The sequence below is a fragment of the Varanus komodoensis genome, unplaced genomic scaffold, assembly GCF_004798865.1.
Source record: "Varanus komodoensis strain SLA01 unplaced genomic scaffold, ASM479886v1 scaffold11, whole genome shotgun sequence".
In the NCBI taxonomy this organism is placed as follows: Eukaryota; Metazoa; Chordata; class Lepidosauria; order Squamata; family Varanidae; genus Varanus; species Varanus komodoensis.
The window spans coordinates 3,791,877-3,817,963 of NW_025335317.1; the positions used below are offsets into that span (position 1 = coordinate 3,791,877).

General features: G+C 44.2%; 1 protein-coding gene and 1 long non-coding RNA gene across 16 annotated transcripts in view; one reads left to right on the forward strand and one right to left on the reverse strand.

The window, feature by feature from the left end:
- LOC123018321 overlaps positions 1-26,087 on the forward strand; it is a 51,593-nt gene that overhangs the window by 22,404 nt on the left and 3,102 nt on the right. For 2 of the 5 annotated variants that reach the window (XR_006413741.1, XR_006413745.1), the window contains 3 exons: positions 6,984-7,905; positions 20,439-20,533; positions 22,802-23,189. This is a non-coding gene — a long non-coding RNA (uncharacterized LOC123018321). Of the gene's footprint in view, positions 1-6,983; positions 7,906-7,950; positions 8,099-9,264; positions 9,398-10,731; positions 10,951-20,438; positions 20,534-22,801; positions 23,196-26,087 lie in introns of those variants that run through there. The other 3 variants (XR_006413743.1, XR_006413742.1, XR_006413744.1) reach the window with 3 other exon arrangements.
- KCNMA1 (potassium calcium-activated channel subfamily M alpha 1) overlaps positions 17,166-26,087 on the reverse strand; it is a 500,168-nt gene continuing 491,246 nt past the window's right edge. For 3 of the 11 annotated variants that reach the window (XM_044420272.1, XM_044420268.1, XM_044420271.1), the window contains 3 exons: positions 25,838-26,062; positions 23,323-23,351; positions 17,166-17,863 (listed from right to left, as the gene is read on the reverse strand). In XM_044420272.1, the coding sequence (XP_044276207.1) occupies positions 17,712-17,863; positions 23,323-23,351; positions 25,838-26,062 (406 nt within the window). In that variant the 3' untranslated portion in view covers positions 17,166-17,711. Of the gene's footprint in view, positions 17,867-23,209; positions 26,063-26,087 lie in introns of those variants that run through there. The other 8 variants (XM_044420273.1, XM_044420264.1, XM_044420269.1 and 5 more) reach the window with 4 other exon arrangements.

Sequence of the window (26,087 nt, forward strand, 5' to 3'; positions counted from 1 at the left end):
CCATCTGAGTGCGGTGCTGTGAACTGGTGTCCTACAACAGCAGGGGGGTGGAATCGATGGCTTTCGTGGCCCTGTCCAACTCTACTCTTCTATGATTCTGTGATTCTATGCCTGTATAAGAAGCAAGTTTAATGGAAGTTACTGAAAGGTGGATGGGTAGATGATTGCACCATGGCTAATCCAACCCAACATCTGATTATGCTTGCTTTAGGTAGAAATCATTGTCTTGCTCCCAATTTACCATCTTTTGAAGAATTGGTATGAATGTGTTTTTATTTATTAATTTAAAACTTTTTTGAGCCATCCTTTACCATGTTCTCGAGGCAGTTTAACAATAAGACAAAATAGAATAAATAGTTTTCTTTCTCTCATGTCCAAGTTTTCACCAAGATAGTAATATCAAGCGTGAATCTGTTTGGCACAGAGAATGGATGGCTAGCCCTGGCTAAGCACTGGGGAAAGGAACATGGACAGGCCATGTCCCCTTCTTCTGTCACATCAGCAGCCATGCCACCCGTCTCATGCGCAGCATGGATCTCAGATTGCCTAGCAAGGGGTCTGCGATTGGGGAACTGGCTGCTGGGGTCACGAAAGCCCCAGTGCTCCCCATGCTATGCATGCGCCTGGCAATCAGCATGCTTGAGGCAAAGGAGAAGTCCTGCCAACGCAGCCCGGGGCTCTGTGCTGGACGTACCTGTCTGAAGCTGCCCCTGCGAATACGAAGGGATGATGGGGAGGCAGGTGAAATGTTGCAGTCCTTGCAGCATCTTGTATTCCAGTCTAGTCTTGCGCAGCTTTCTTCAGTCATCCTGCCCCCAGACTTAGCCAGATGACTGTGTGCTAGAAACAAGGGTGGATGAGAGGAAGAAGGCTTGGTTCTGCGCAGGTAAAGTAGCAGACAGAGCCAAGGAAGGGCAGAAGCAAGGCCAGCAGGGAGGGCTGCAGCCACAGCACCCACATTCCAGTATGTGTCTCTATCACATTGTGCCTCCCACTAGTAATAACAGTCAAAGGCTTTCCGGTGCTGGGAGTTGGAGTGCCGAGCAGCAGCTGGGAGCGGCGATTTCGTTGTTCCTTTGTTCCATGACAGCTCTGCAGCATTTCCCCGGTCCTATCCCAGCGCTCCAAATAAATGATGCTCAACTAAAGCCACTCATAAACCTCACAGTGGGGAGATAACTTTGATTCCTTCTGCCTGGGAAGCATTTGGTTGAATTTTAAAAGCATGTTGAAACGTCCTAGTTCTACAGAGTGGCCAAAGTCTCTTCCTGTTTTTGCTCTGCTTCTGTGGCTACAAAAAAGGGGTTTGGGGTTTAAGAACTCCTGGCAGGTGACTGAGCACAGCTTGTGAAACGCAAGTGGACTAGTCAGCGCTCAAGTCCTGTGAGCTCAGTCTAGTAGAAGGGCTCAGGGAATTCAGTACAGGGATGTGGTGACCTGTGACTCTGGAGGGGAGCACTGGCCATGGCTACACAATCGCTGCAGGGGAAAAACCATGGTCGATTCTTTGCTACACCCCTGAATGAGCCAGTTGCACAGTGTGTGGTTTACCCGATTTCTCTTGCAGTGTGAGTGTTGCTGGGTTGCCTCAGCCCACCTAGGTGGCAGGTGGTGGGATCTTGAGAGACCTGGAGGACACCACAATCTGCTGGCTGTGAGGCTCAGCCCCTAACCAGCTTGCATGGGGGCAGGGAAAGGCGATTACTGCTTCCCGGTGAAGGGCATAAGCCAGCTTTGCAGGCGTATCATCAGCCTCTTCAATGGCTGGCAAAGCCCCTTCTTTATCCTCCAAGACTGCCAAGAGTGCTATGGAAGTGACTACAAACTGGCAGAAGATAATCTGAGCAAGCACATCTAAAAATGGTGGCCAGAGAAGCAGAATTGATCACACCAGCTCCTTCGCTGCCAGCTCCGGCCCAGGCAGTACGCATGTGCTGGCACTAAATGTCTTTCTATATGGCAGTGCCAAGAATGATCTTTTATTATTTCTGGCATTTGTCCTTTAAATTCAAAGTAAGAGCATCCTAGTGGGCAAAGGGTAATGCTTCCTAACAGGTTACACTTCCCTAAGGATCTCTTGATTGACATCAAAATTGGTTTTCCCCTCCCATTCCTGATCGGATAGACAGGATGGCAGGTGAGAAGTGCTATAATAATGTGTCAAAAGGCCTTCAATCAAGCCTCATCTGGCTCTGGTGATAAGTTCCCCTCATGGTGCACATGGAATTGTGGGATGGACTTCTCCAGGGGCTGCTATTTTTGAAATGTCTAGATTGCTTCCGAGTCCAGCACCCAAGGAGAATTTGGCAGAGGCTTCAGAAGAGATCTCCAAAATTTTGCTGGGATGAAAAATCACTACAAAAGCAAGAGAAGCAAGAATCCTTTGCTTTAGATAAACCTCGGATTATGCAAAGCCTCTGAGGAATTTTACCAGTTTTAGCAAAACTGAATTATTTCTCTCTACATATTTCTCCTTTGTAGGAAATACCAAGTTTGCCTAATACCAATTTTTTGCTTCACGAGAAAGAGAATTGGTGAGAACTTCCATCCCAAACATTAATAACATTGACTATGAACAGGGATTTGTTTATGTCAGTTCTGACTTCACATCCAGTATTTGAGGAAGACAGATGGGACCATGAATCAACTTGAACAACTGATATGAATTGCAAGATTTATTTTGGATTATTATTATTATTATTAAAATTAGAATTTGGGCTTCACTGTCTGTGACGTGTTCATATCTACTATGGTGAAGCCTCTTGAATTGTTCTGAAAATTTTGACCGAGAATAAATCTCAGAATTCACCTTAGATGTTCAACTTGATGACAACCCTAGGAATACCTCAACATTCTGTGCATTTTATTCACTTTCATGATTCCAAATATACTTAACTCTCTTTCTGTAGACTGAAGCAGTTTGAAATAAAGAAAGCTGCAATGGCACCTACCAATAGGCCTGTTGGCCTGTTTCTCCTCTTATTATGCTTCCCTATGTTGAAACAAGGATTTTTAAAAATGAAAACTTGCATTAGTCCTCAATAACATTCTTTCATCATAGCCATCACTAAAGCTCAGCAGATTCTGAAATGAGGCTATGGGAGGGGAAGGCATGGTCATCACTGGGACATTCAGTTGGATTGCAACAGAACAAAAATTCAGCGATCTCTCATTCCAAGTCTCCCTTCCGCATATGGGTGTAATTTTTGGCTTCCAACCAGCCTAGTGAACTTCCATGATCTGCTTCCCACCTGACGGATTGCGTTGTGTCATCCGAGAAGATACTGTAATCCCGCACGTGTCTGTACCGATTCACTGTAGCAACTTGGTACAAAAAGCTGTGAACACACACACAGTTAGAGATTGACGGGTGAAGATCTTGGTGCACCCATGTTTTCTTGAATAGGCTGCGGGATCTTGGACAACCCAAGCCGGATGCAGACCTTTGCCGGACTTCTTCGCGTCAGGGTCAGGGCACATGCTGAACATTTATATATCTGGTGGACTCCAGCCTTTCTTTGTGTCCATGAGTTAGCCTTCCATTAATTAAAGCTCATTGCTGTCTTCTCCTCTTCTCTCTCCGTGCTCCCCTAAGAGCGGGCTGTTTCCAAATATGAATAAATCTGAGTGTCAAACCACACTTCCCTTCCTGTTTCAAATACCGATCTGAATATGAGTGTCAGGACCCTGAACATGCTTAGTTTTTCATATGAGTCTTTCTCGCCTATCTGGGGGAGAGATTTGACTTCTCTGTATTGCATTAGACCACTGTCATTAATGAGAGGAGTGTCATTTTGATGTGATCTGTAAGGCAGCCGAAGCTTTGAAGTTGAAAGATAGAACAGACACGGATAAATTGTGCTCAGAGAGCACTGCTATTGCAACCATTATTGCTGGCAATTATTTCACCAAGTGACACATCTGATAAGTCATCTGGCTTGCTGCAAAAAGTGGGGGGGAGGGGAGGAAAGCCCTTCCTCAGCTCATTGGAGAAATGTTGCTATTATTATTGTTATCCACATGCATTTAACCGGCTGGTGAAAGTTCTTTTGTTTGATCAGGGAGCTGATTCTGACCAGCTGCCTTGCCCGCCCCTCCACCCTGTGGGCTTTTATAGGCATTGTGATGTGGTTTCACTGGTTGGTTCTTTGCTCCTCTAGCCATGTTTCCAGGTGGTCAAGCCCACCTTGCTCACTTCTAGATCAGACTCGGCACTGCCCTTAAGAAATGTCCACAGAAAAACCTTGTTGGGTGTCTGGGCAGCATAGACCGGACCTCTAGCAGCCATCGCCATGCTGGCACCCTCTAGAGTTTTTGGACCACTGGATGGGGGTAATGGGAACTGTAGTCTAGCACCTCTGGAAGGCACCGGGTGGGGGAAGGCTGCTCTGCAACATCCATGGCATCCCATGTGCTGATCGGGGCACACATTTCAAAGCTGGAGAACCTTTAAGTCCCGGCTGGCTGTGGGAACAAGCACTGTGCTGGTCTGAGCAAGGAGCGCTGCTGAGTGGCTCCGAGTATGCATCCTCCCTCCCGCCTCTGCTGGTGTATAGTTTGGTAGGTTAGCTTTTCTCAACACGAATATGACTAGCAATGTACAAAAACCATGTACCACTTTTCTCTTAGTAAAATGTTGCAATGCAATAGTGGCCGGTCATTGTACATACACAGCAAGATGGCCTGGGAGCCATTCTTCCTGTTGATTTGTCTAATTAGCACCCCACTTTTTAAAAATAAGGAGGGAGGTATCAGTTGGCATTGAGAAAAATCCCACGCCCACGGAGCTGGCCCCATGCAGTTAGCTCTCAGAATGTTGCACGGGTCACGCATTGTCATCCTGGGATACCCGGGTCATGCTAAGCTCATGAGCTGCCCATGCATACAGTGTGCAACCTCAGATATTTCAAAGCCAAACTTGCTTCATGGATGGAGCAACTCTTATAAATCTAAATGTGCTTTCCCATCTGGAATCCTCACGTCCATTGCTGTAAGGAAGGGATAGACAAATTGGTCAAATCTAATTCCAAGAAGTTCTTTCCTCCCACATCCATGCCATACCATGCCAGTTCTGCGCAGACATGGTTTATTTGCAGAAAGAAAATCCATATGGATACTGGGCTCTTCCTTAAAAAAATGTGTTGACTTCTGCAACTTTTTCAAACTAGGCATTTTTGTATGCATCCTCCAGTTGAATAAACCATGTCTCTTTGAAATGCATGCCCGCTGTACCCTTTCCAAATGTGCACATTTTATCAGACACATTTTTCTTGTTTTGTGGAGTGCATCACAGTTACGGAAATGCATCATGATGAAAACGGCAAGATTTCTAGCTAGTGCTATTAAAATAAGGTCTACTTGTGTTTCAGAACTCTAACTTCTATAGGTTCTGAGAGGCTATGTACGATGAATTATCCAATAATTCTGGTACTGGTACCTCAAATAAATCACAGAATGTTTCGAGATCATTTTAGCGTAGTATATTTTATGTGTTCCAATTCCTATACATTTATATTTTATATGCCAAGGCCTATGGCTGATGCAAATAAAGATTGACTGACTGTTAGGGAAATGCGTGGATTTCCAGATGCAGAGGAAACTCAATGGGGTGGATTCCTCACATGACTGTCAAGAGCCAGAAAAGCAGCAAGCATTGTTTCTTGCCCAACAAAAGCAGGTGGAGAAGTGCCCAGTATTTATACCCCACCTGACCAGTTCAAAGGCTTCAAATGCCATGCAGACAGGAGCAGTTGATCCTGCATCCCCCGACTCTCTTGCGTATTTGGAGACTGCTCTGCAGCCTGTGTCCACACAACTGTGTCCACGCCAAAGAGATTCCTGGTTCATATCCTAAGCTCCTTGACCCCCATCTGTGATTACTCACTGGAGAAGAAAATATGCTCGGTGCACTTGAAGACACATCCTCTCATTTGTCATTGAAGGCTGAGCTATGGCTCCAATTAAGCCCCAAGATTAAGGGCTGCCTGTATGCTGTGTGGCTGCAAGTTCATGCAAAATGCAGCGTCACTTTGACGGTTGACTGGGGCTTCATTTTATAAGTGCTTCTAATGGATGGAAGAAGCATCCTGCATATAAGAATAATCTGGATGGGGCTGAGACATTCATGTTGTTACTATATATCAACACTGGGGCAGGACTTCTTCGTTCCCCTTTCTGTTTTTACATACCATGGCAGCCCAATGTGCTCCCCTTGTGCTTGCAGAGAAAATATTTGACATGGGTGGGCAGTGCTTTGGGAAGATTTAGGAAGCAGAGAGAAGATGAAGTTGGAGCCACCAGGACTTGGGTTCTAGAGCTATTTTACTCTGTTCTTCCAGAATTTTGATGAGACTGTGAAAATGCAAATGCCGATCTTAACAGGGCTTAGAAGTGGAAAGTAGGAAAGGATGTTGGCAAGGGAACCAAAGAGGTACGGAATGCAGGGTTGAAACGAGAGTTTAGGAAGCTTGGATGGCTTGCGCAAGTGGCCCCTCCCAGCCTAATGACGGGGCTATTTAACCCCCTGTGACTGTGGGGTTAGAATTGGATAAGCCTTATCTGTGCATGCCACCTTGGGAGAGTGTGGCTGGTGAGGATGGTGGCTGTTGATAAGACCAGCCAACTGAAACTCAGGGAATCGTGCAGAGGTAGATTTCACATGTGGATTTGCTGGTGCAAAGAAATGGCTTTGAGCGGAAGCTGGAGGTAGGAAATTCATGGCTTAAACCTTACCTTCCCCAACAACCTACCAGGCAGCATTCTTCTCTCGACCTCAGCCCTAACCCTAACCTAGCCCCTCATTTGCACTATACCTGTTTACACAATTTGCATCCTTATACGGTTGCTCTAAGGATTCACGAGATGAGGATTTGCACTCCCAAGACATGACAGTGCAAAACGGGCGGCTGTTGTTGTGAAGCAGCCAGATCAAATGTTCGTAGTTACATCATGTAGACATTCAGGTCTTATTTTTATCATTTTAGGTTGGGATCACTTTGGACTTACTTTTGGATGCTGCAGGAACTTGGCTGCAATGGTGGACCGTGGCCAGGACATCCCAGGAGGTGACGCAGAAAGAGGAGTTGCATTTTGGAAGGTTTTATGTTACAACATTGTCTCATCCTTTGATCATGTTGTTTGGTAAGGCCCCATGGAAACTCAGCTCACGAAGGGCTCACGTTTTTCTTCTGCTGGCCACATCCAGCAGATGGAGTATGAGTGTTCGGCTTTCAGATCTGTCTTCTGGGATCCGTGCCAGTTCTCTGGTCAAATATTACATTGTTCCTGCATGCTTATGGCCAGCATTGGGCTTCAGACACAGCTCTTTTGAATATAAGGAATGAATGCTTCTCTGCTTTCCTGTACTGGTAAATAACACTTCCACTTATGCAGCCTTCAAAACAGAAACTGCTCTTGGAACACGAAGAATGGAACTCAAATTAGAGTGGACATACAGTGTTCGTTTCTCTAGGACTGTGCATCCATCTAATTCACTGCAAGGACTGGGAATACAACTGGGAATTTAGGCCACAGGCCCTGCATATCTTCAGGACAAAATGCCCCGAGCCTGGCCTTTGAGGAACATTAGTTAACTGGATTCTAGGAAGTCTTGATTCCTATATGGGGTTGAAAGATAAAAGAACTCCTTACCAAACCAATGCTATGTACAAAGCAGACTAAGAAGACTCTTTCCTGGTGCCTTATAGCTCCCAGAAGTCCATTGGCCAGGCTATCTGGAGAGGATGGAAATTGGAGTGAAGAACACCTGGAAGACACCAGGTTGGAAAAGCTGCTCCATAACCAAGATCTGTGGCTAGTGATCTGTGAAAGCTGCTTTTGTAGAACGTATGCGTCCAAGGTGTTTGGCTTTCCCTCCTGAGCAATGAGATTTGACAGTGAGAGAAGGTAGGTTTGTTTCCGGGATCACTAATTACTGATTTCAACTTTTAGGTAACAGAGGAACAGAAAGTGAATTTCAGTGGGCTCTTTGTTGCAAATACTATGGTATTTGGACATTTCTCCACAGCTACAAAGATTTGTTTCTTCGTTTATTTCCCATGTCCTGGATATGGAGATTCTGGAGCAATGAACAATTAAGGTAAAAATTTTTACTAGAATCAAACTGTGTTGAAAACAAAACCAATGCATCAGGGGCTGATTAGTCCAGGAAAACATCCTGAAATAAAGAGCATTTCAGGGACACTAAAAACAACATAATGGTGGCATCAGCCTGACCTCTGACATTCCAGAGAAATGGAGCCCCTCTGCAGAAGGCTTTTCTCTGGGTGGACTCCAGTTGGTGCATGGGTCCATTTGGGGTCACAAAGGGGCATGTCATCCCATGACCTCAGTGATGGCAACATTAAAGATTACACTTTAATTTCCAGAAAATGGATCTTAGATAGGTGTGTTTGTTTTTAAGATTATATGTATTTCCTTTGAGGGTCTGGAAGCCGTGTGTGAAGGTCAACACTTCCTTCCTACTTTCCAGACAATGTGCTAGGAGGGACAAGGCGACAGAGGAGATGGAGGGGTTTGCCCTGCCATTTCAGTATTCGAGTCTCTTTTTCGAGGTCTGTAGGGGAGAGTGTAAACAAGGTGCGGTGAGATGGCCAAATCCAAGGCAGTCGGTTTGACTCAAGGGTTCTTGCAGGTTACATCACCCTCGTTTCTCATGCTTTACCCCAGGTTCCCAGGAATCAGCAGTCACCCCTTAACACAATCCCATTGGGCACCACCAGGGTCTCTCCCTACCCCATTATGATGCTCCCTGAATCTTACATGAACCTCACGGGACACGGGGACCCAATTTGGCATAGACAAGGGCATCCTAGGGGTGTGGGCATCCTAAGGCCTGGCCCTGCTCCACGGCATATTCTGATGGTGGGAGGATTTTGGTTCCTCTGGATTTGGGAGTGTCTTGGAAGCTTGGAAGACTGGACCTTAGAGCTTGTCAGTAAGTGTCTGAGGATGCTCTTGAATCAGATGGTACAACTCACAGCTTAGGGGGTCTCAGGTGATGTTATTGCAGCCCTCCACCCTTTTGTCCTCATTCATTTTCACTTTGGGGAAAAAAGGCCACTTTTTCTCCCCATCCGAATGACATGGCGATGACAGTACCACTGGCCTAGCATCCAAGGCAGCAGAAAGGTCCTCTGTGATATCGTTCTACTTGTTGGATGGGAAGTGCTCTGATCTCTCAAAGGACAAATAGTATTGTTAAGAAAGAACTGTAGACGGTGAGATAATCAGTTATTCCTCCAGTCCAACAGGAGTGGATTGGGGCCATGGGCAACCTTACGCGTGTGCAGAGCAGTCAGGGCTGCGTTTCCACAGCCCTGTAAGAAGATGCAGTTGCACCGAATTCCTGCTACCAAACTGGGGTCGGCATACCTGGGTGCGTGCGCGCAGAGCCCCACTGATGGATTGTGCAGGGGGTCACGTGAGTCGTCTCTGTTTGCACACATCGCATCGGCCCCCCCCCCATGTCATGAAGCCCCTTGGATATGTGGAAGCAAGTTCCTGCATGCATGTGGCCCAGAATGCTGATCACTGCACGGGAATACGCACCTTTGACACAAGAGCACATGACACGGAAAGGGGAAAAAAGCCACACGTCAGTAGGTCCTTGGTTTTTAGAACACAAATACATAAATTTTTAATCTGAGAAAAATACAAAATGAAACCATGTACAAGTTATGTACAAACCCTTTTTACAAGACAATATATTTATCACTGGATATTACATATGACAAAGTCAGGTAGATCATTTCGGAGCACCAGCATTTGTGTGCTCTCGCTCTCTCTCGCTCTCTCCCTTCACACTTTAGTCACACAAAAGAAAGCAAAAAAACCACACTCCTTTTTCTTGATGAACTTTGAGTTAATGCCCAGGACGTTTTCTATTGAACCTTTGGGAGAAACATCTGTCTAAGACAGATGCTTCAATAAGTTATATTCCCATATTTGCTTCACTGTCGGAGCTGTGGGGAGAATGGCAGGCCACCTTTGGCAGTTCACAAGATTTCTAAATCTTAGTTGCTGGGTTTTCATGACAGGCTGTTTAAAATCTGAGCTTTCTAGATAAGTGAGTCTTGGGTGCAATTCCCAAAAGCAAAGATTAAAAAAACTCCTGAAATGACATTTAAAACATAACCAAAGTCTACTAAACCTCACCTTTTGAACATCTGATCACTCTTCTCTGATGCAGTCCTCCATCAATCTTAAATTGCACTAAGATGCCAATCTAGTATTCTTCTCTTTCCCATTGGGAAGCCTCTAGATCAGCCATTAGCTGGGGAGTGAAAAGAATCGAGGGGACGGGGACTAAGCCGCAACGGCTGTTCCAAAGCCGAGCACAAATTGGCTTGCCTCAGAAATCCACTGGAAGCATCTCTGGGCAGTCAGTGCATAGAGGTTGCGTGGTTGCCAGGGTGTGACACTCACATCTGCGCGGGGGAGGCACTTCAGTGTGGACATGCCGGGAAATGAGGGAGGGGGCCTTCACTGGCCAGTGCTGGAGGACCCTCTGCACATACGAACTGGCAGATTGGATCGCGTGGGGACAAGAGGGCTCTGTGGCCCTCTGGCATCTGAAATATGGGGAGATGATGGAGGCATCATCCCTGTGAGCTAGAAGCCAAAGAAAGCCTGAGCTACGCTGCTGATCCAAGGCGGGGGGGAGGGTTCATTTTCTCGTGCGGATGTGCGCCTATGCTGTATTTATTTCAGGGGCATGGTGATATTCTGCAGCATGGGGTGAACCTTTCAAATGCAGGGGAGCTGCATGCCACAAAGCGGAGCCCTTAAACAGAAGCTACAGTGCAGCGCTCTTATTTCTGAGGACCACGTGACCTTATTGTACAGTATTTGCAAGGAGAGTGTGGCTGACCCAGCTGTGGACAGTGTCATGAACGCTGAGTTGTGAAAACATGGATCATTAACCCACGAGTAAGTTATTGCTCTTGTCGTGGCAATTTATGCAGCTTATTATTGCAAAGTATTTAAGCATGTGTTTCTGCAAATAAAGCCTTCAAGTTTATCCATTTTGTTTGCCTCTTGAGGGCATTCACACCAGATTAATAGTTAGAAGCTAATACTGTTTTCAGAATTTCCTTAAAGATATAGTGAAAGCTTTCTGTAATTGCCTTCTGCATCACTGCTAAATGGTATGCTTGGGGGAATAACTTTCTCCCTTGCTTGCTGCTGCTTTCCCTGCTTTCCATCCTTAGCTGAGTCTTAAGGAATTTAAAAAAGCCGCAGGTAACAGGTCTAGATCTGGCCAAGCAGGCAGAGGCCTGCAAAAAAATGACTCCCCCGCCCCCATTTGTGGTTGCCCCAACTATTTCTGCAAGGCGAATTGTCTGGCTAATTTGCTTCTCCTGTCCTCGGGATCTACTATGGCAAATCCTTTGGAACACCCTGGATGGAATGGTTCTTCCTAAAAGTTTCTTTCCCAGTGACTCTCATTGACAGAAATGCTTAGTGCTGGAGCAGAAATATATGCAGGACAAAAATTTAAATCCACAACTGTGAATATCACAATGCAAAAAGACAAAGCAAAAGCTCAACCCCTGAAAACCAAACCCTTCTTCCTGAGCTAAATTACATGATGTGCTCTTAGGGTTTGTTCCTTGTGCATTTAATCCAGACTTCTCGTCCTGCCAAGGTGCTCAGCAACTGGGGTGATGAGGGGGAAGAACATTCACCTAGCTCCCGCCATTGTCATTTCCATCACTGTCTGCACCTAGAAGCTGAAGATGTTGCTTTGGGAATTGGTGGAGGCTCTCCTCGGGAATGCGAGGTTGCCTCCATGGATTCAGGAGGTTCTCCCTTCCATGTGCAGAGGGCCATTAAGGAGGGATAGGGCAAGAGTGGCTCCATTTCTCATGCACACGATCAACACCATTCCTGAGCACCAGAAGAGGTCTTCTGGCCATTCTAGAACATTTGGGAACCCAACAACCAAAGAGCCATTCCGTGTTGCTCTTTTTATTGCCCTTACTTCCCTTTAGAAGCGCAATGCCTCTAAAGCTGGAGGTTCCACTCTGAGCTATCACGGGTTAGCAGACACTGAGATGGATCTTTTATGCATTTGTGTAATCACTCTGCAAGTGGAATGTGTTAGGAGCAGTCCTCACATCATGTAGTGTGACATAATTTAGAGCCTGACCCTTGAATTTTGCTAGGCAAAATTCTAAATTTATGGATGGGGGGGATGTTTTGAAGCTCCCACCAGTTTGGGTGGGAGAATCAGTGGAGGCCAGTCTCAGTGAAGTGGAGTTCATCTGTCACTGATGCTGAGTTCATCTCATTTTTGAGTTTAATGGTCCTGCTTGCTTGAGTGGGAAAAGGTTTTTTTTTCTTAAAGTGTGCCGTTTGGAGCATGCATTATTGACAGTCACCCATCCACACATGCTCAATTTCTCTGATTGCCTGAAGCACAAAAGGTGTGTGTTTCCAAAATGCCCACTTCTCGGAAGTGTCATTTTATTTTAAAAAATTGAATTTGAGGACATGAAAGCTTTTCCTGAAAAACAAAAGTGCTTGCAACCCATTTGAGGGTGTGTGAGCAGGGCAAAGCTGCATCAAAACTGAATACATCCCCTCTTTCCTTTGCAGAAGTTTCACTCTCTTCCTCTGGAACTGGAGACTGGGCTTGGCTCTCTAGACTTGGGTCTGCCCTTTCCTAAGTCATGCCACTGGCCCACCAGTTAAGCTGTAGGTCCTCGCCTAGTGTGGGCTGCCAGCACTTGCTAGGGCCGGGCTCCCAGGAACAGGGCCAGGGTCTGCTCACACCAGGCATGCCTCTGAGAGAGCATGGATGAAGATGTGGGGATGAGAGCGCGCTTCCCTGCATGACCTCCACATGTGGCACAGCCCTTGTGCGCTCACCACACGATCCTCGCTCATTGCAGGCTGCGGAGGATGCGGTCCAAGGCTGTGCCCTTGCATGCATGTGTGGAGGTTTCAGTGGGGAGCAGATGGCCCAGGTTTAGCCCTGTCCTAGTGACCATGCAGGGCGTTTGCGAGGAGACCACATGGGCACAATAGTCCAGAATGCCCTTCACGCTGCCCGGACGGGCCAACGGGGGCTGAGTTTAAGATGTCTCCTGTTGACATCTGGCCCATCGGATATTGTCAAACAATAACATAGTCTCTTTAAAGCATGGTTAAAGTTGCTGGGGGAAAAAACTGGTGGCTTCTAGAAGAGTCCTGGGAGTGCCATGTGAAAGGTGTGTGTGTGTGAGAGAGAGAGAGTCAGAGTCCTACAATTGTGAGGATTAAAGGATCCTTGCACCTGGTAGAGCCTTTTGCAGAACTGGACAAAGTTCACAATAGGACAACCAAAAAAATGGCTGTAGCACTTCCCTGATGCCCCCCCCCCCCCGCCACAAGACTAAAGTGTTGGGGGCCTTTGTAGTTCAGAAGAAGGAAGCAGGACTGGGGTGTTGCAGAGATTTGTAAAATTTTACATGGCATGGAGGAAGTGGAGGGACATGTTCCTTCTGCAGAATATTAGCTGTTGGCTAATTTGCTTGGCCATAGATTCAGGAGAAGCAAAATAATTATCTACATCACACCCCTTTTTACCTCCACAGTCCTGTTGGCATTCAAGGGAATTTGAGGGAGGAAGGGCCACTAACTCTCGCCTTCCCCAGTTGGCTTCCCTTGGGTTGAGTAGCATCCATCACCCTCAGCCTGCACTGGGCTCTGTTCAGTGGAAGATATAGGAGCAGAAGCCCAAGGCATCAGGAGGGCTCCATTTTGGGTCAGGATGGTTCAGTCAATGGCTACTAGCCAGGATAGCTCCACGGAACCTCCAAATCCTCAGACCAGAGGCCTTCAAGGCTTCCCAGGTTGCCCTCTGAGGGTCCCAAAGAGATCCCTGCTCTGACACCTTCCTATGTCCCAATCTTAGCAGACCACCCCATGATACAACAGAAAAGGCAGGAACTCCCTTCCATAGGCCTGGACTTGACTTTTGGATATATTGGATTGAGGTCATATTATTGATGCTCAACTAACATTACCCTGTGGCTTCTTCTAGCCATAAACTGCTTTCTCCTATTGGACTTTACATTAATTTTAATTAATTTTAAGGGAGTTTTTCCTATTTTCTAGGTACACACAACACTTTTAATCATTCCATTCACTTCAGTGTAATCTGAGAGGTGGTCTCCTCCATTCCCTGCTTCCATATCAAGGGAATTGCGATATTAAATGTTTGACACGTTTCTTCTAATTTTTCAGAAAGCAGGCTCTGTACATCTGGCATTTCAGCAGATTCAGATCTGCAGTTTTGCGGACTTTCCTTTTCCTTAGCTATCTCTCATCAAATGTATTGCAAGGTTATGCACACGTTCACAGCTCGCTAAATCTCTGGAGAACACACTCTTATGAAGGGGCTCCAGCAGCTGTTAGCTGCTTCATCTGCCAGGCATGAGGAAAAGCCCGCGGGTTGCTGGCCGGGGAGAGCCAAAAGCAAGAGCGATCCACCCTCAGGGGTGGATGCCATAGAAATTCCTTCCATGAAATAACTGCCAAAAATTGCCTTCAGGTGGACTGAGCAGAATAGTAGCTGTGTCTCTATCCAGACACATCTTGCCTGACTTTTCTTTTTAAACCATTTTGCTGAAATCATTTTTCAGAGAGCATTTCCTATGACCATGAAACTGGGAAAAAAGGGCAGTTTTACTGGTTTTGATTTCGACTGGTTTCATATCTGAACTTACTCTCCCCCAGGTCTTGATGCACTTCTTGTTCAAAATATTAAAATTCTGTGCTCAGACAATCAAACGTCTGCAGCAAGAAAACCTGAATTCTGTAATCTGTTTAAATCACACAGACAATGCCCGTGCTTTGCACACTTGATCTACCACTAAATAATTCATTCTGCTTTTGCTAGTTATGGGGAAGATGCAGGCACCAGAATCATTTCCCCAGCCTTTGAAGATCTCTTTCAACTTAACACCCTGGCAAGCCTCTACAGACACTGCCTGTAAAAGGCAGGCTAATGCATTTGCCCTGCGACAGGGGCTCAAAACTTGATCTAAACATTAAAATAATAAAAGAAAATGATATTCTCAGAGAATTGTATTCTCTACCCAATGCTGTATTTTGCCATAACCATAGTAATGTCTTCAAAATTGTTAGCAAGAATAAGAAGGAAATGGTAAGAAAGCTTCCAGTATAATTCTAATCTTCAATTCGCTTTGCACAAGGCGTATGTGTTACACACCTGGACCAAAATTTTGCCGAATATGTAATAGATGACAGATGTTTCGCACTCGCATTGCTGAGTTTCAAAGCATCTTTGTCTACTACTTTAAGCGTCATAGCTCGACTTTTTTTGTCACTGAAGTTTATGCCTAATATCATGGCCTTTTAAAGAAATGGAATGATGAACCATTTTTTAAAATGGGTTTCTTAATCTGATTGTACCATTTTCTGTGCTTTGCTATCTGAGAAAATAGCCTAAAAATCCAATATATTTTGACTGAAATTGAATTACTCACTCGACACCAAAACAGACTGTACTGTTATGTCTTGCAGTTCATGAATGAAAAAGGAGTACAGACTTGGGCACAACGACCACAGGTTGTGATGGGGCTGTCACAAACATTCTTGGTGGACTGTGCCCTTTGACGAAATAGTTTTAACTGATCAAATTCAAAATCCAGAAGACAAATTGCAGACTTCCCACAGATTTACAGTATTAAGATCTCTCCAAGCTAGAGCCCACCCTTTGGGTGTTGTGCTATGGGTCAATAAAACCACTGTTCATTTTTAGGAAAGTAGTGAAATAAGTAGTTTTGATAAACATTCCAATTTTCCATACATTGTAATCACAGTTCTTATTTCCCCCCTCTTTTGAATAGCTATTTCTACAAAACATAATGACAAAGAAGTCACAGTCCAAGAAGTCACTCTGGAATTAAGCGTATTAGGTGTAAATATGAATATATTTGTACTGCAGCCAGTAGACAGACATTAAAGCTGAGATAGTTTTAGCTTAAAATATCGGGTTATATAGTGGACACCTTGATCTGCTCAGGACTTGTTTGATTCACTGATATTACTCTAATGATAACAATGTCACGGAATGTTTAATTTCTGCATTTTTACAACTTTGCACAATTACAAAGCCTAAAATTAGCCTGTGGAGTGGGACCCAACATCAAGTTTTGCCTCAGCCGTACGGTCCCCTTCCTCTTCAGGAGATCATTTGCCCCAGTTTTCTCTAGATCAGCGGTTGGCAATTTAAACTGGAGAGTGCTACTAAATTATTTAGCGTCTCAGATGCTGGGGTGACTATATACTGCAGCACAGACAGGGAACATCACAATTTGGTCTGATGGCTAGGAAGCGGGTTGGCCATTTTGTGAAACAAATCTCGGACGGAGCTGTAGGCCTTCGCTAAAGGCCCTGTGTATGTTAGATTAAATACATTCATTATTCTTTGTTACTACGTTTATGCTTATTTTGGTGTAACCTCTATGGGAAGAGTCCCCAAAGCTTGGAAATTAAAAGTTACTTTCTAACACATAGAGAACCCCATGAAAATTAGGTGACCGTAGCATAGGATGAGCGGAGTCTGAACCACGGGGGTGGTTGGCATCACAGCTGGAGCTCGCTTTGTATCTGCGTGTGTCACGACGGAAAGGGGTTCTCAGCCTTTACTAGCACAGGAGGGCAATGGGAAGTGGTGCTATGGAGATCCGTTTTTCCGCCTTCCCGCGTACGACAGCAAGGTCCTTCTGTGTTTCTTCAGCTAAACACAGATCATGCGGCAAACGATCATGATCCGAGGCGTTATCAGCTTCGTTCTGGACAAGCTGGCCCTTCACATGGAGACATGTTGATAATCGTCAACATGACGCAAAGAAGGGGCTCTGCCACGCATCCTCACCTCCCTGGAAGGTCCTGTGTCTCTCTTACATGCCACCCTTTTGTTTTGCGTTATTGCCACTGCCTGTTACCCTTTTTATGTTATGCTGGACACTGTTTTTACCTGTGAGGAAGATGCTCTGCATGAACATGCATAGTAACTATGGTGGTAAACAGGTGGGCAATTCGCAAATCATGTTACTTTTACAAAAATATGACGTTTCCACTTTTTCAAAATAAATATGCTTCAGTTTATTAAGAGCTGGTGTCAATGCTAAACAAAATACACGTCTTCCAGGAAAGAAACATTCTAGTAAACTCTTCTTTTTTCTTCTTCTTTGATTTACTAAAATACAAGTGGACCTTTTTTAAAATACATTATTTGTCTCTCTTAATTACATTTTTGCTTTGAGTTGTGGCCATCATTCTCCTACAAGACACAGAAAGGAGCAGGAATATATATCTTTTATTATTATTATTTTTGTTGGAGTCTAGCCACCTTTGCAGCTGTTTTGTTAAGGGAAAAATACTTGACAATGAAAGAAAGAAAAAATATATTTTTTTCTAATAAATAAAAATAATTTAAAACACTAAAGGCTATACATGACTGCTTTGATTATGTTCTTTTATAAATGAAATATTTTCCAAAATACATGGAAGCAAATATTAAAGGCAGACACAGAAAGATCTGCCTACTTTGCTTACTGGCAACATTTGCCTTTCCTTAACCTCTCCACGAAAAAGGAATAAATGTCACATCACCATTCATGAAGTCTGTCAGGTTTTTCTCTTGTTTAAAAAAAAGTTCTGGCTTCTGTGAGTCAACATTCGTCTTCAACTTCTCTGATTGGCGGTATCAGGCTGCTTGTAGATTTATACTGATTGATCTGATTGGCCATGTGTGTGCTCATGGGCTTGATTTGAATGTTCCGGGGGTAAGCATTGTCCGGTTCATCTGTAAACCATTTCTTTTCTGCTGAAGAGCAAAACGGGACAGAACAAGGGAGGAGGAAAACGAAAAGTTCAATTAGTGCCATGCCAAAAGCAGTTGAGCAAAGTCCATTTAAGCTCTTTAAAAAGCAGTCAACAGAAAGCAACTTTGAATAATGGCTAGCAGTGGAGTGTTGTAGTCTGTATACACCTGAAAACACACCATTTGGAAGGAAGTATGGAAGGTTTGCAGGTTTGTGAATGGAGGGTTCAAAAGAACTGGCAGGTGACTTATTTATGGAAGGTGATTACATCCTTTGACATGGGGTGTTGGAAGGGCTGCTTTTCAGTGCAATTAGGGACGTGCCTTATGATCAACTTTGAGGAAAGTTTGTCCACACGGCTTAGGATTAGAGTCAAAAAGAATTCACTGGGATAGATTTGCTTGAAAAGTCTGCACTGAGAATTTCAGTGTCAAGGATTTCCAGTATATTTGGTTATCTGTTTTTCATATGTGGTGGGACCAGGTTTCCGCATTCGACGTTTCATTTTAGAAATCTAATATTCTGCACTTGGCAGTATTTGATAACTGACCTGTGGAGGGATTTATTATCAGATAGTATTAGCAAAATAACATGCAATGTCATTTGGGAGTTGAAATGAAATGGCCATAGTTGATAGCCGACTTGCCGTCTCGATCAAGATTTGGTACATGGCATGCAGTAGAACTCCACACATGACATGATAACTAATGCACTTGATGCCTGCCAAAATCAAATCCACATGGATTTATATTTCAGATGTGAAGTTCAGAATCTGAATGGCAAAATTAAAAAGTGTGCCATTTTAACTGGAGCTGAATTTTGCATGCAGTTTTTACAAATACCCCTAGAATTGGGCTATTCCATATTCTGATGTTTTCATTCAGAAGAACTGCTATCTACACCTACTTCTTCCCTGTGCTACAGTTATGAAACAACCAGTTGCACATCATAAAGCTGACCAATTTTGCAAAAGTTTGGAATAGGGATGCCTAAGGAACTTGATGTTCAGGTGTTCCAGCATAAATCGACTTGATCTGCATTTTTTGGATGAATGTGTAGGCTAGGATTGTTTTAATCAATCAATTCTGTACTTCCCAAATATTCTAATGCATTCTTAGCTCAATGAAATGATCAAAATGCCTGTTTAAAAGTGTATTTTAAGAATGGGTGTTTTAAAAGGTGGCATTTTGTGTGGATTGAAACAATACACAGATTACTGTGAGAGTGCAATAGACAAACATGTGCAAACGTGACATAGACCAGAGACAGACTGATTTGTCTGAACCCGGAAGCAGGGAAGTGGCAGGCAAGATGGTGCATCTATTTACGGGCATGGCTTGTGTGGCTAGGAAAGAATTCCCAAGGGATCGAGATGTGACAAATTATGAGCACCCTGGCGAGGAGGAGGAGCTGGGTGTTTCTCTTCCTCTCCAGTGTGAGTCCAGCGTTACCACAATGATCCTGGCTAATATTCTGAAATATAGACTTCGTCCCACAGGGAGCCATTTCCCAACATTCCCAACCCTTTCCCACCACTGGCTTGTAGAATCGGGATGTGATTTCTTTGGAAGCATTACACAGATCATTGTGTTTGGGTGAATTACTGCGTTGGGATCCACAGCAATGGCACGATTTCCACACACACTGCCCAAACCCTGCTGTAACTCCCTACTGAGTATTCCTTGGAAATGGGCCCAAAGTCCAGTGTGTGCATTCTTTTTGTGAGGCGTCCAATTTCAGTGTGCATGTTAAGAATCAGTTGATACACAGAGTTTTTATTCACTTAGCAGCTTGTCACGCACAATTTTGTGTTGTTGTGGAAACTTTTTACTTAACTTTGAAGTGTCCTGCAAATCAAGGAATGACAAATGAATAGATTTTTACTTCAGCTTTAAATATTCTTGTTCAAAAAAGGCTGTGCTGCCCCCCTTAAGAAAGCTTGTTTGATTGTGAATTTTTCACTCTCTAATTAAGTTGGGCCTGATTTGAACAGATTGGCTGATAGGAATTCATAACGGTAAATCCTATACTGCAAAGCTAACTGATTAAGTGCCTTAAATTATTCTTCCTGACAAAATGATAAAGTTACAATCTGTTCTAAGATGATCTACAGCTTGCCAGACTCCAACAGCTCCTTTCTATATTCATTTATCTTTTTTATCAAGCTGGGTTTTACACATATATAGTCATAGATCTTTTAAAGTCATCAGAACATCTGAATTGTTAATGAGGCTCTAAGGGAAAAGGCTTCTGGTGGGCTGAATTCAGAAAGGTTGTGGGGAAAAACAATTCTGGGAAATGTGTACACATCCAAATAATTTTAGTTCCATTTAAAAGCCATTTAGTTCAAGTCTGACACATGAGGTACTGTGCATTTGTGAAAACCAATTTTGTATGATCTACAGTTAATCTAACATTTCAGAGGTATTAAAATGTGATGCTTCTCATGTTTTAAAAGCCTTGCAAGGTCACACAAACTGTTTCAAACTAAATGTTTTTCAAATGCTTTGTATTCAAATGAATTTGGAGAAATGAAGTATGTATACTTCCTACTGCTCTCTCTTTCATCATTAGGACACTACTTTACAAACAGTGTTTCACATGAAGAAGCCGTTGGGGGAAGAAGCCTGAAGCCTGAGTGTGGCTGGAGATTTCACTGTGATGCTCACGTAAGTAGGCTCTCCACTCCCTTCCTAAAAGGGACAATGAGACCCGGGATTGGGATTTTCAGCCTAAAGAAGCACACATTTTGCCTTTGCTTGAGTTTCTGTCTGTCAATCAGGCTGGAATATTGATATAAAGCATGTGGAAGTAGTATGAACTGCCTTGAAATGGATGAATGGTTATTTTCATGGCCTAAATTTTAGGGACATCCAAAACCTTCCGACGATGTGTTGCTGGAATTATCAACATTCTTTTCACTGCCTGTGTAATTCCTCTGATATTTTGCCTGAACTAGACCTAATTTTGCTTAAAGCAAAATCTGGTGTTATCACTACTGAATTCCAAACTATTTGCAACAAACAGAAAAATGGCAATGGCAGTTGTATTTTCATTCTGATGCCAATTATTGTGCAGCAAAATAAAGTAATATTTCTTTGAGATTACCCAAATCTACTGGGAAATTCTCTTGTGGGAACCTCATTAACTAACTAGCTCAAGAACACTACCATTTACCTTTAGCACTACTCATTTTGGGACTCAAACGTATGTCCTGAATTCTTTCCTCACTTGATTTTTCCATTCAATGGTATTGGTATTCCAGTGCTACGAAGGATGAATTAATGTCCTGCTCTTTAGTATGTAAGAGTAGCCATAAACCTATTTATGAGCAGAACAATTATTTATTTATTATGTGCTTATTCCCTGTCTTTCTACCAACGAATCAGTGGTCAAGATTGCTCAAGATGAGCCATTCTTGGTAGCTCCTTTGTGGACATTGGGTCAAATTACCAACTAAAGTGAAGACAGCAAGATTAGTTTGTTTATAAGAATTGTGTCCCACCCTTTAGTCAAAAGGTTCCACCGAGGTGGCATGAAAAGATGTGAGGCCTTTCAAAACAAAATAGAGTTTCACTCGAGGGTTTTCCTACTGTTAGTAGCCGACTCCCCTAAATGGGACACCGATCTCAATGATAGTCACTCCTCCTCTTTTCTAGAGGAACGTTTGGCTTTGGGCTGAGGGACAAAATGCAGCTTGCCACATTCACAGCTGGTTTAATCCTAAACTGGGAAAACTCTGATCTAACCATAAATACCCCAGTCCTGCAAGGGAAATCGACGTGCATGAGCAGGGAGGAGACACAGATCTGGATGCCACTTACAGTGCTCATCTGAGCCACGCTAAACTTTGCTGGATGCATCTCCAATGCGGAGAGGAAAATGCACATCTCTAGCCCAGGCTTCCATTCGACATGCCCTGCTCCGTGAACAGAGCTCAGCGTTTTCTGAATTTTCAGAAATGGAAGCTAGGCCTAGGGCAAAACATTCAAAGTGGAACATTTTCGGGAGGAGAAGCATGTTCCTTCAGAATTCCCTGAATGTTTGCCTCTTTCTCACTGGATTGGAGCAGCTTTACAGCTTCTGGGCACCCTTTTTTTCCCCAAAGGGGTATCCTTGCCCAGGCGTAAGCAAGTACCTATGCAGCCAATCAGATCTAGCAATTTGACACTGCCACAGTGGGCAAATGAAAACCACCCGGAGTGAAGGCAACATCTCATGACCCTCTTGGAAGGAAATGCGGTTTTGTTCAGTTTTGAAGGATGCATACACTGCAGCTGCCTGAATTTCCTCTCAAATTTTATAGGAAGAATATATGCACTTGCATTGGCTTCTAGTGAACTGGGATAATAATGTTGCTCTACCTCACAGGAGCTTTTGTGTATTACCAAGAAAGTGGTATAGAAATTCTAAGCGTCACTGAATCTTAATATTCTTTGACGTGTATGGACTATAGCCCACAAAACTATTCATCCAGAGCATCTAAGATTACAATCCAAATTACTTAAAGATCTATATGACAAATAGCATTTCAAATGAGGGAAAGATGACTATGGAGAGAGAACCATGTGTGTGTCCCGTCATATCATGTTCACAGTTGTTTTATGTTATGCTAAACATTTTATAAAGACTTGGACCTTTATGCAAAGACAAGGATTCCAAATGTGCAAACCAACCAACAACCCCTGCAGGCCATTTCTATTAAAGTTGCCTGCTTAACTATTGAAAGCCACATAAAAGAAGATGATGGGCAACTGATACGATCTAGCATGCCCAGTCTAAGGTGCATGTATCTTTCTGTGCCAGACCTCGGTGACAGGGAAAATCCAGCCACGTTCTACAGCAAGAGTATTTGCAAGATCAAGCCCTAAATGTAGGACAGTTTCTGGACATTTTCTAATGCCAACACATGATCATTTTTGCTTCATTTTGAACAGACAGGTCTGTATTTTCCTATCAAATGCATGTGGCAGCTGCTTTCATGTCAACATCCCCTCCTTCGTCAAAGGAATCAGATACGGCATAAACGGAAACGCAGGTTCGGTAGCCAAGGAGCACGTGGATTCCCCCATCCCCGCATGTGTGCTCAAATAAACCGCCAGGAATACAGTTTCACTCCGTGAGTATCTAGGTGCTCAGTAGGAGGACGTGTGACGTGCAGTTGGAAATGCAAGCACATGAAAGGGTTTAAAAGCAGAAGGGATCACAAATGGGAGTTGAGCGGCGACAGCAGCAGCAGCGGCAGCAGCAGCAGCTTACTCTGGGTTTAGAAATAAAGCAAAAGTAATAAAAGTACAACAAATCCAAAATTAAAAAATAAAAAACAAACAAACTGAATAACTGAATCAAGTTTGGTAACGTGGTTTTTAATGTGTCACAAGTTTCCACAAGGACAAAGTTATAGAAGGAAAACCCCACAGCAGTTTTCTAGCTCATGCAGAACCATCAATTGTCATACCTTGGCCCATTCTATTCATCCTTGTCGCACTTTAGGAAGAGAAGTAAGCTATGTAAGTTTTACAAGGCTTTTAAACTGTCACACGTCCCGTTGAGCACTTTAACTGGCACATCCTTGGTGTGTGTTAGAAAATCCCTGATGGCAAACATCAGGACCTTCTTTTGCAAAAGTGCATGAATTTATTTCCACGGTCAGGGGCTAGGAGAGCAGTTTTGGATGGGTGGAGGGAGGGGCGGAATTAATCTGAAATATTTTCTGGGGATACCAACTGACAGTCACCCTTCAGGATAGATGAAGAGGAGCTTCCAATCACTGTGATCAGTACGCAGAAGAGGCTTTTGCGTAGCCTGCATTGTACCAGACCAGAGGTTGTCAGTAAAAGTGCTTGGCTTCATTTTCCGTTCACACAGCAAGCTTCTATCATCATGCTTTCTGGAGGGGGAGGGTAGTAACGAGGCCCCCCCTTCCCCAATAGACTTTCTAAAACAAAGAGCACATGCCAGGCAACCAGCTAGCTACTTATCTAAAGGGTAGGGGTAAGGTAGGGGACGGAGGGTGCAAGGAACTAGCCGCCTGCCGTGGATACAGAAGATTGGCAGGGACACGAGGTCTGAGCCTGATCATTTAGAAACCTGCAATCTTCCTTGGGCAGTCCAGCCTGATTCCATTCCTCTGAACCACACCGAACGATCTGCCATGGACCACGTTTACCTGAATATTTGCTCGCAAGTAAATGAACTTCAGAGCTCGACCATGTGCGGAAGGCTGTAAGATGTGAATTCAGAGGTCTTTGCAGAAGGCTGCAAGATGTGAATTCAGAGGTCTTTGTGACTAGCCGTGATTCCCAAACTGTTTTGGTGAGCGGTCCAAAACGCTGTCAGTGGCCCCGACACTTGCTCTGGGCCATGCGGCCCCTGTGTCGGTTGCATCCACTGCTCTGTGTCTGGTGGAGGAGGGTCTGTGTGTGGCATGCTGTCCCCCCCTGCAGGCCCTGCATGCATCCCAAGAGATGGGACATGCCACAGGTCCCCGCAAGCTGCAATGCAGGTGGAGTGCATGGGGGAATCCATGAGGCCGACAAATCGCACTGCCATCTCTAGCATCCAAGAGGACCCGTGACAGAGCTATCGCTGGGGAACAACGGGACACAACTACCATTCTGAGTGAGAATGTGAAGCGGTTATCAGATTTCAATCTAGAAACAGACAAATAAACAAACAGTGTCCCAAGTGTGAACAGTTTGGGAAACACAACGGTTCTCAGGTGGTGGAAGCAGGCCATCCCTTGGAGGAATACATGGATACACGCAAATGGCACAGGAGCTACTCTGGGGGTTCTTTAAATCTTCTCAAAAGCAGCACATTGTCTTTCAGTTCAGCAGATAATATGAAAAATATAAAAAAGGCTGTTGTGCCAGGTACAGTTACTAAACATACTAGCTAAAATGACCCTAGAGTTTCTGGAGCGTATATATGTAAGTTCTTTGTGAAGGTTTTAATGGTACAGAATTTAACTGTTGGAGTGGGAAGAAGCCCCTGAGGGTGGCTACTTAAACAAGGAAAACTACTTGCTCTTTTCTGAGTATTATGAGTGATCCTTCAGTAGGTGGGGAAGGATTTTACCCATTCATTCTGAACATAAGGTGACTAATTCACCTTTTAATAGATGTAAACGTCTCACAAAGGAAGAATCTAATGAGTTGCATTCAATATTTATGATGCACATGGCTTTTCATCCCAAATGTCAAAAGTGAGAGAAAATATAGTTATTCATGTGGCAGTATAGACAGAATTTAATATGCAATTAGTACCGTAAAAAAGGTTAAATCATTAAGAATTCGAGAACTACATGTCTGGCCATTTTTAGTACTTCTACATTAAAGGGAAGAAGGCACTCGTTCTACTAGAGAATTTTTTAAAAGTCCTGTGTGCAGGAGAGACCCTGATATTGCTTTGGTATAAAAGCAGGTGCAGAAAATTGTACAAAAAGGTGCAAGGCACAGGGTGTTTCAAGCTCTCCCACAGTACCTTTACCTGATTCTTAGAAAACTAGCCCATGGGTGGAACCCCTAATTTCAGGTACATGAATTTACCCCCTAGGTAAATACCCCCTTTGCAACACTACCCTTACATTAATAGCTTCTTTTTGGTACCTGATACCAGGCCAATGCTTTGCACTGCACTTGCTCTAAACTCGGAGAAGCAGAGCATTTATGGCAGTCCCATCTGCTGTTAACTCTTTCCCACCTGCTCCGTATCGTAAGCCATGTTTGGTCCGTCTGCTTCGTTGCTGTTGTGCTTAAGGGTTTCATGGTATTGAAATAAAAATGACAGTCACATGCACACTGTTATACATATGCAAAATGTATATAAAAATGGGCACTCCATGGGGAAGGCTGGGGAGAACAGGGAAAGCTATTACTGGACACACCAATCGGGAGGGAATGGGTGCTGCAGAAAGCTTCACACACAGTGGGAGTGGGCACACAGATCAAAGTCTGTCTTCTTGCACGTACTTCTGCTTTTCCCGGGAGTCCCTGGTCTTTGTGCGGTTCTGGCGGTTTGCCGTGGCCGGGATAGAATGAACCGACGAGCTTTTCTTGCTGGACGTGTAGGACGAATGGGAAGAATGGGAGAGACTGGCCCGGGACTGACCCGCATTGTGATCATACTGCATCAGACAGAAGATCCAGTCGGTCGGCACGAGCTCAAACTCATACGGTGGGTTGGCTATAACAAAACTGGAAAAGAGGAAGAACAGCAGTC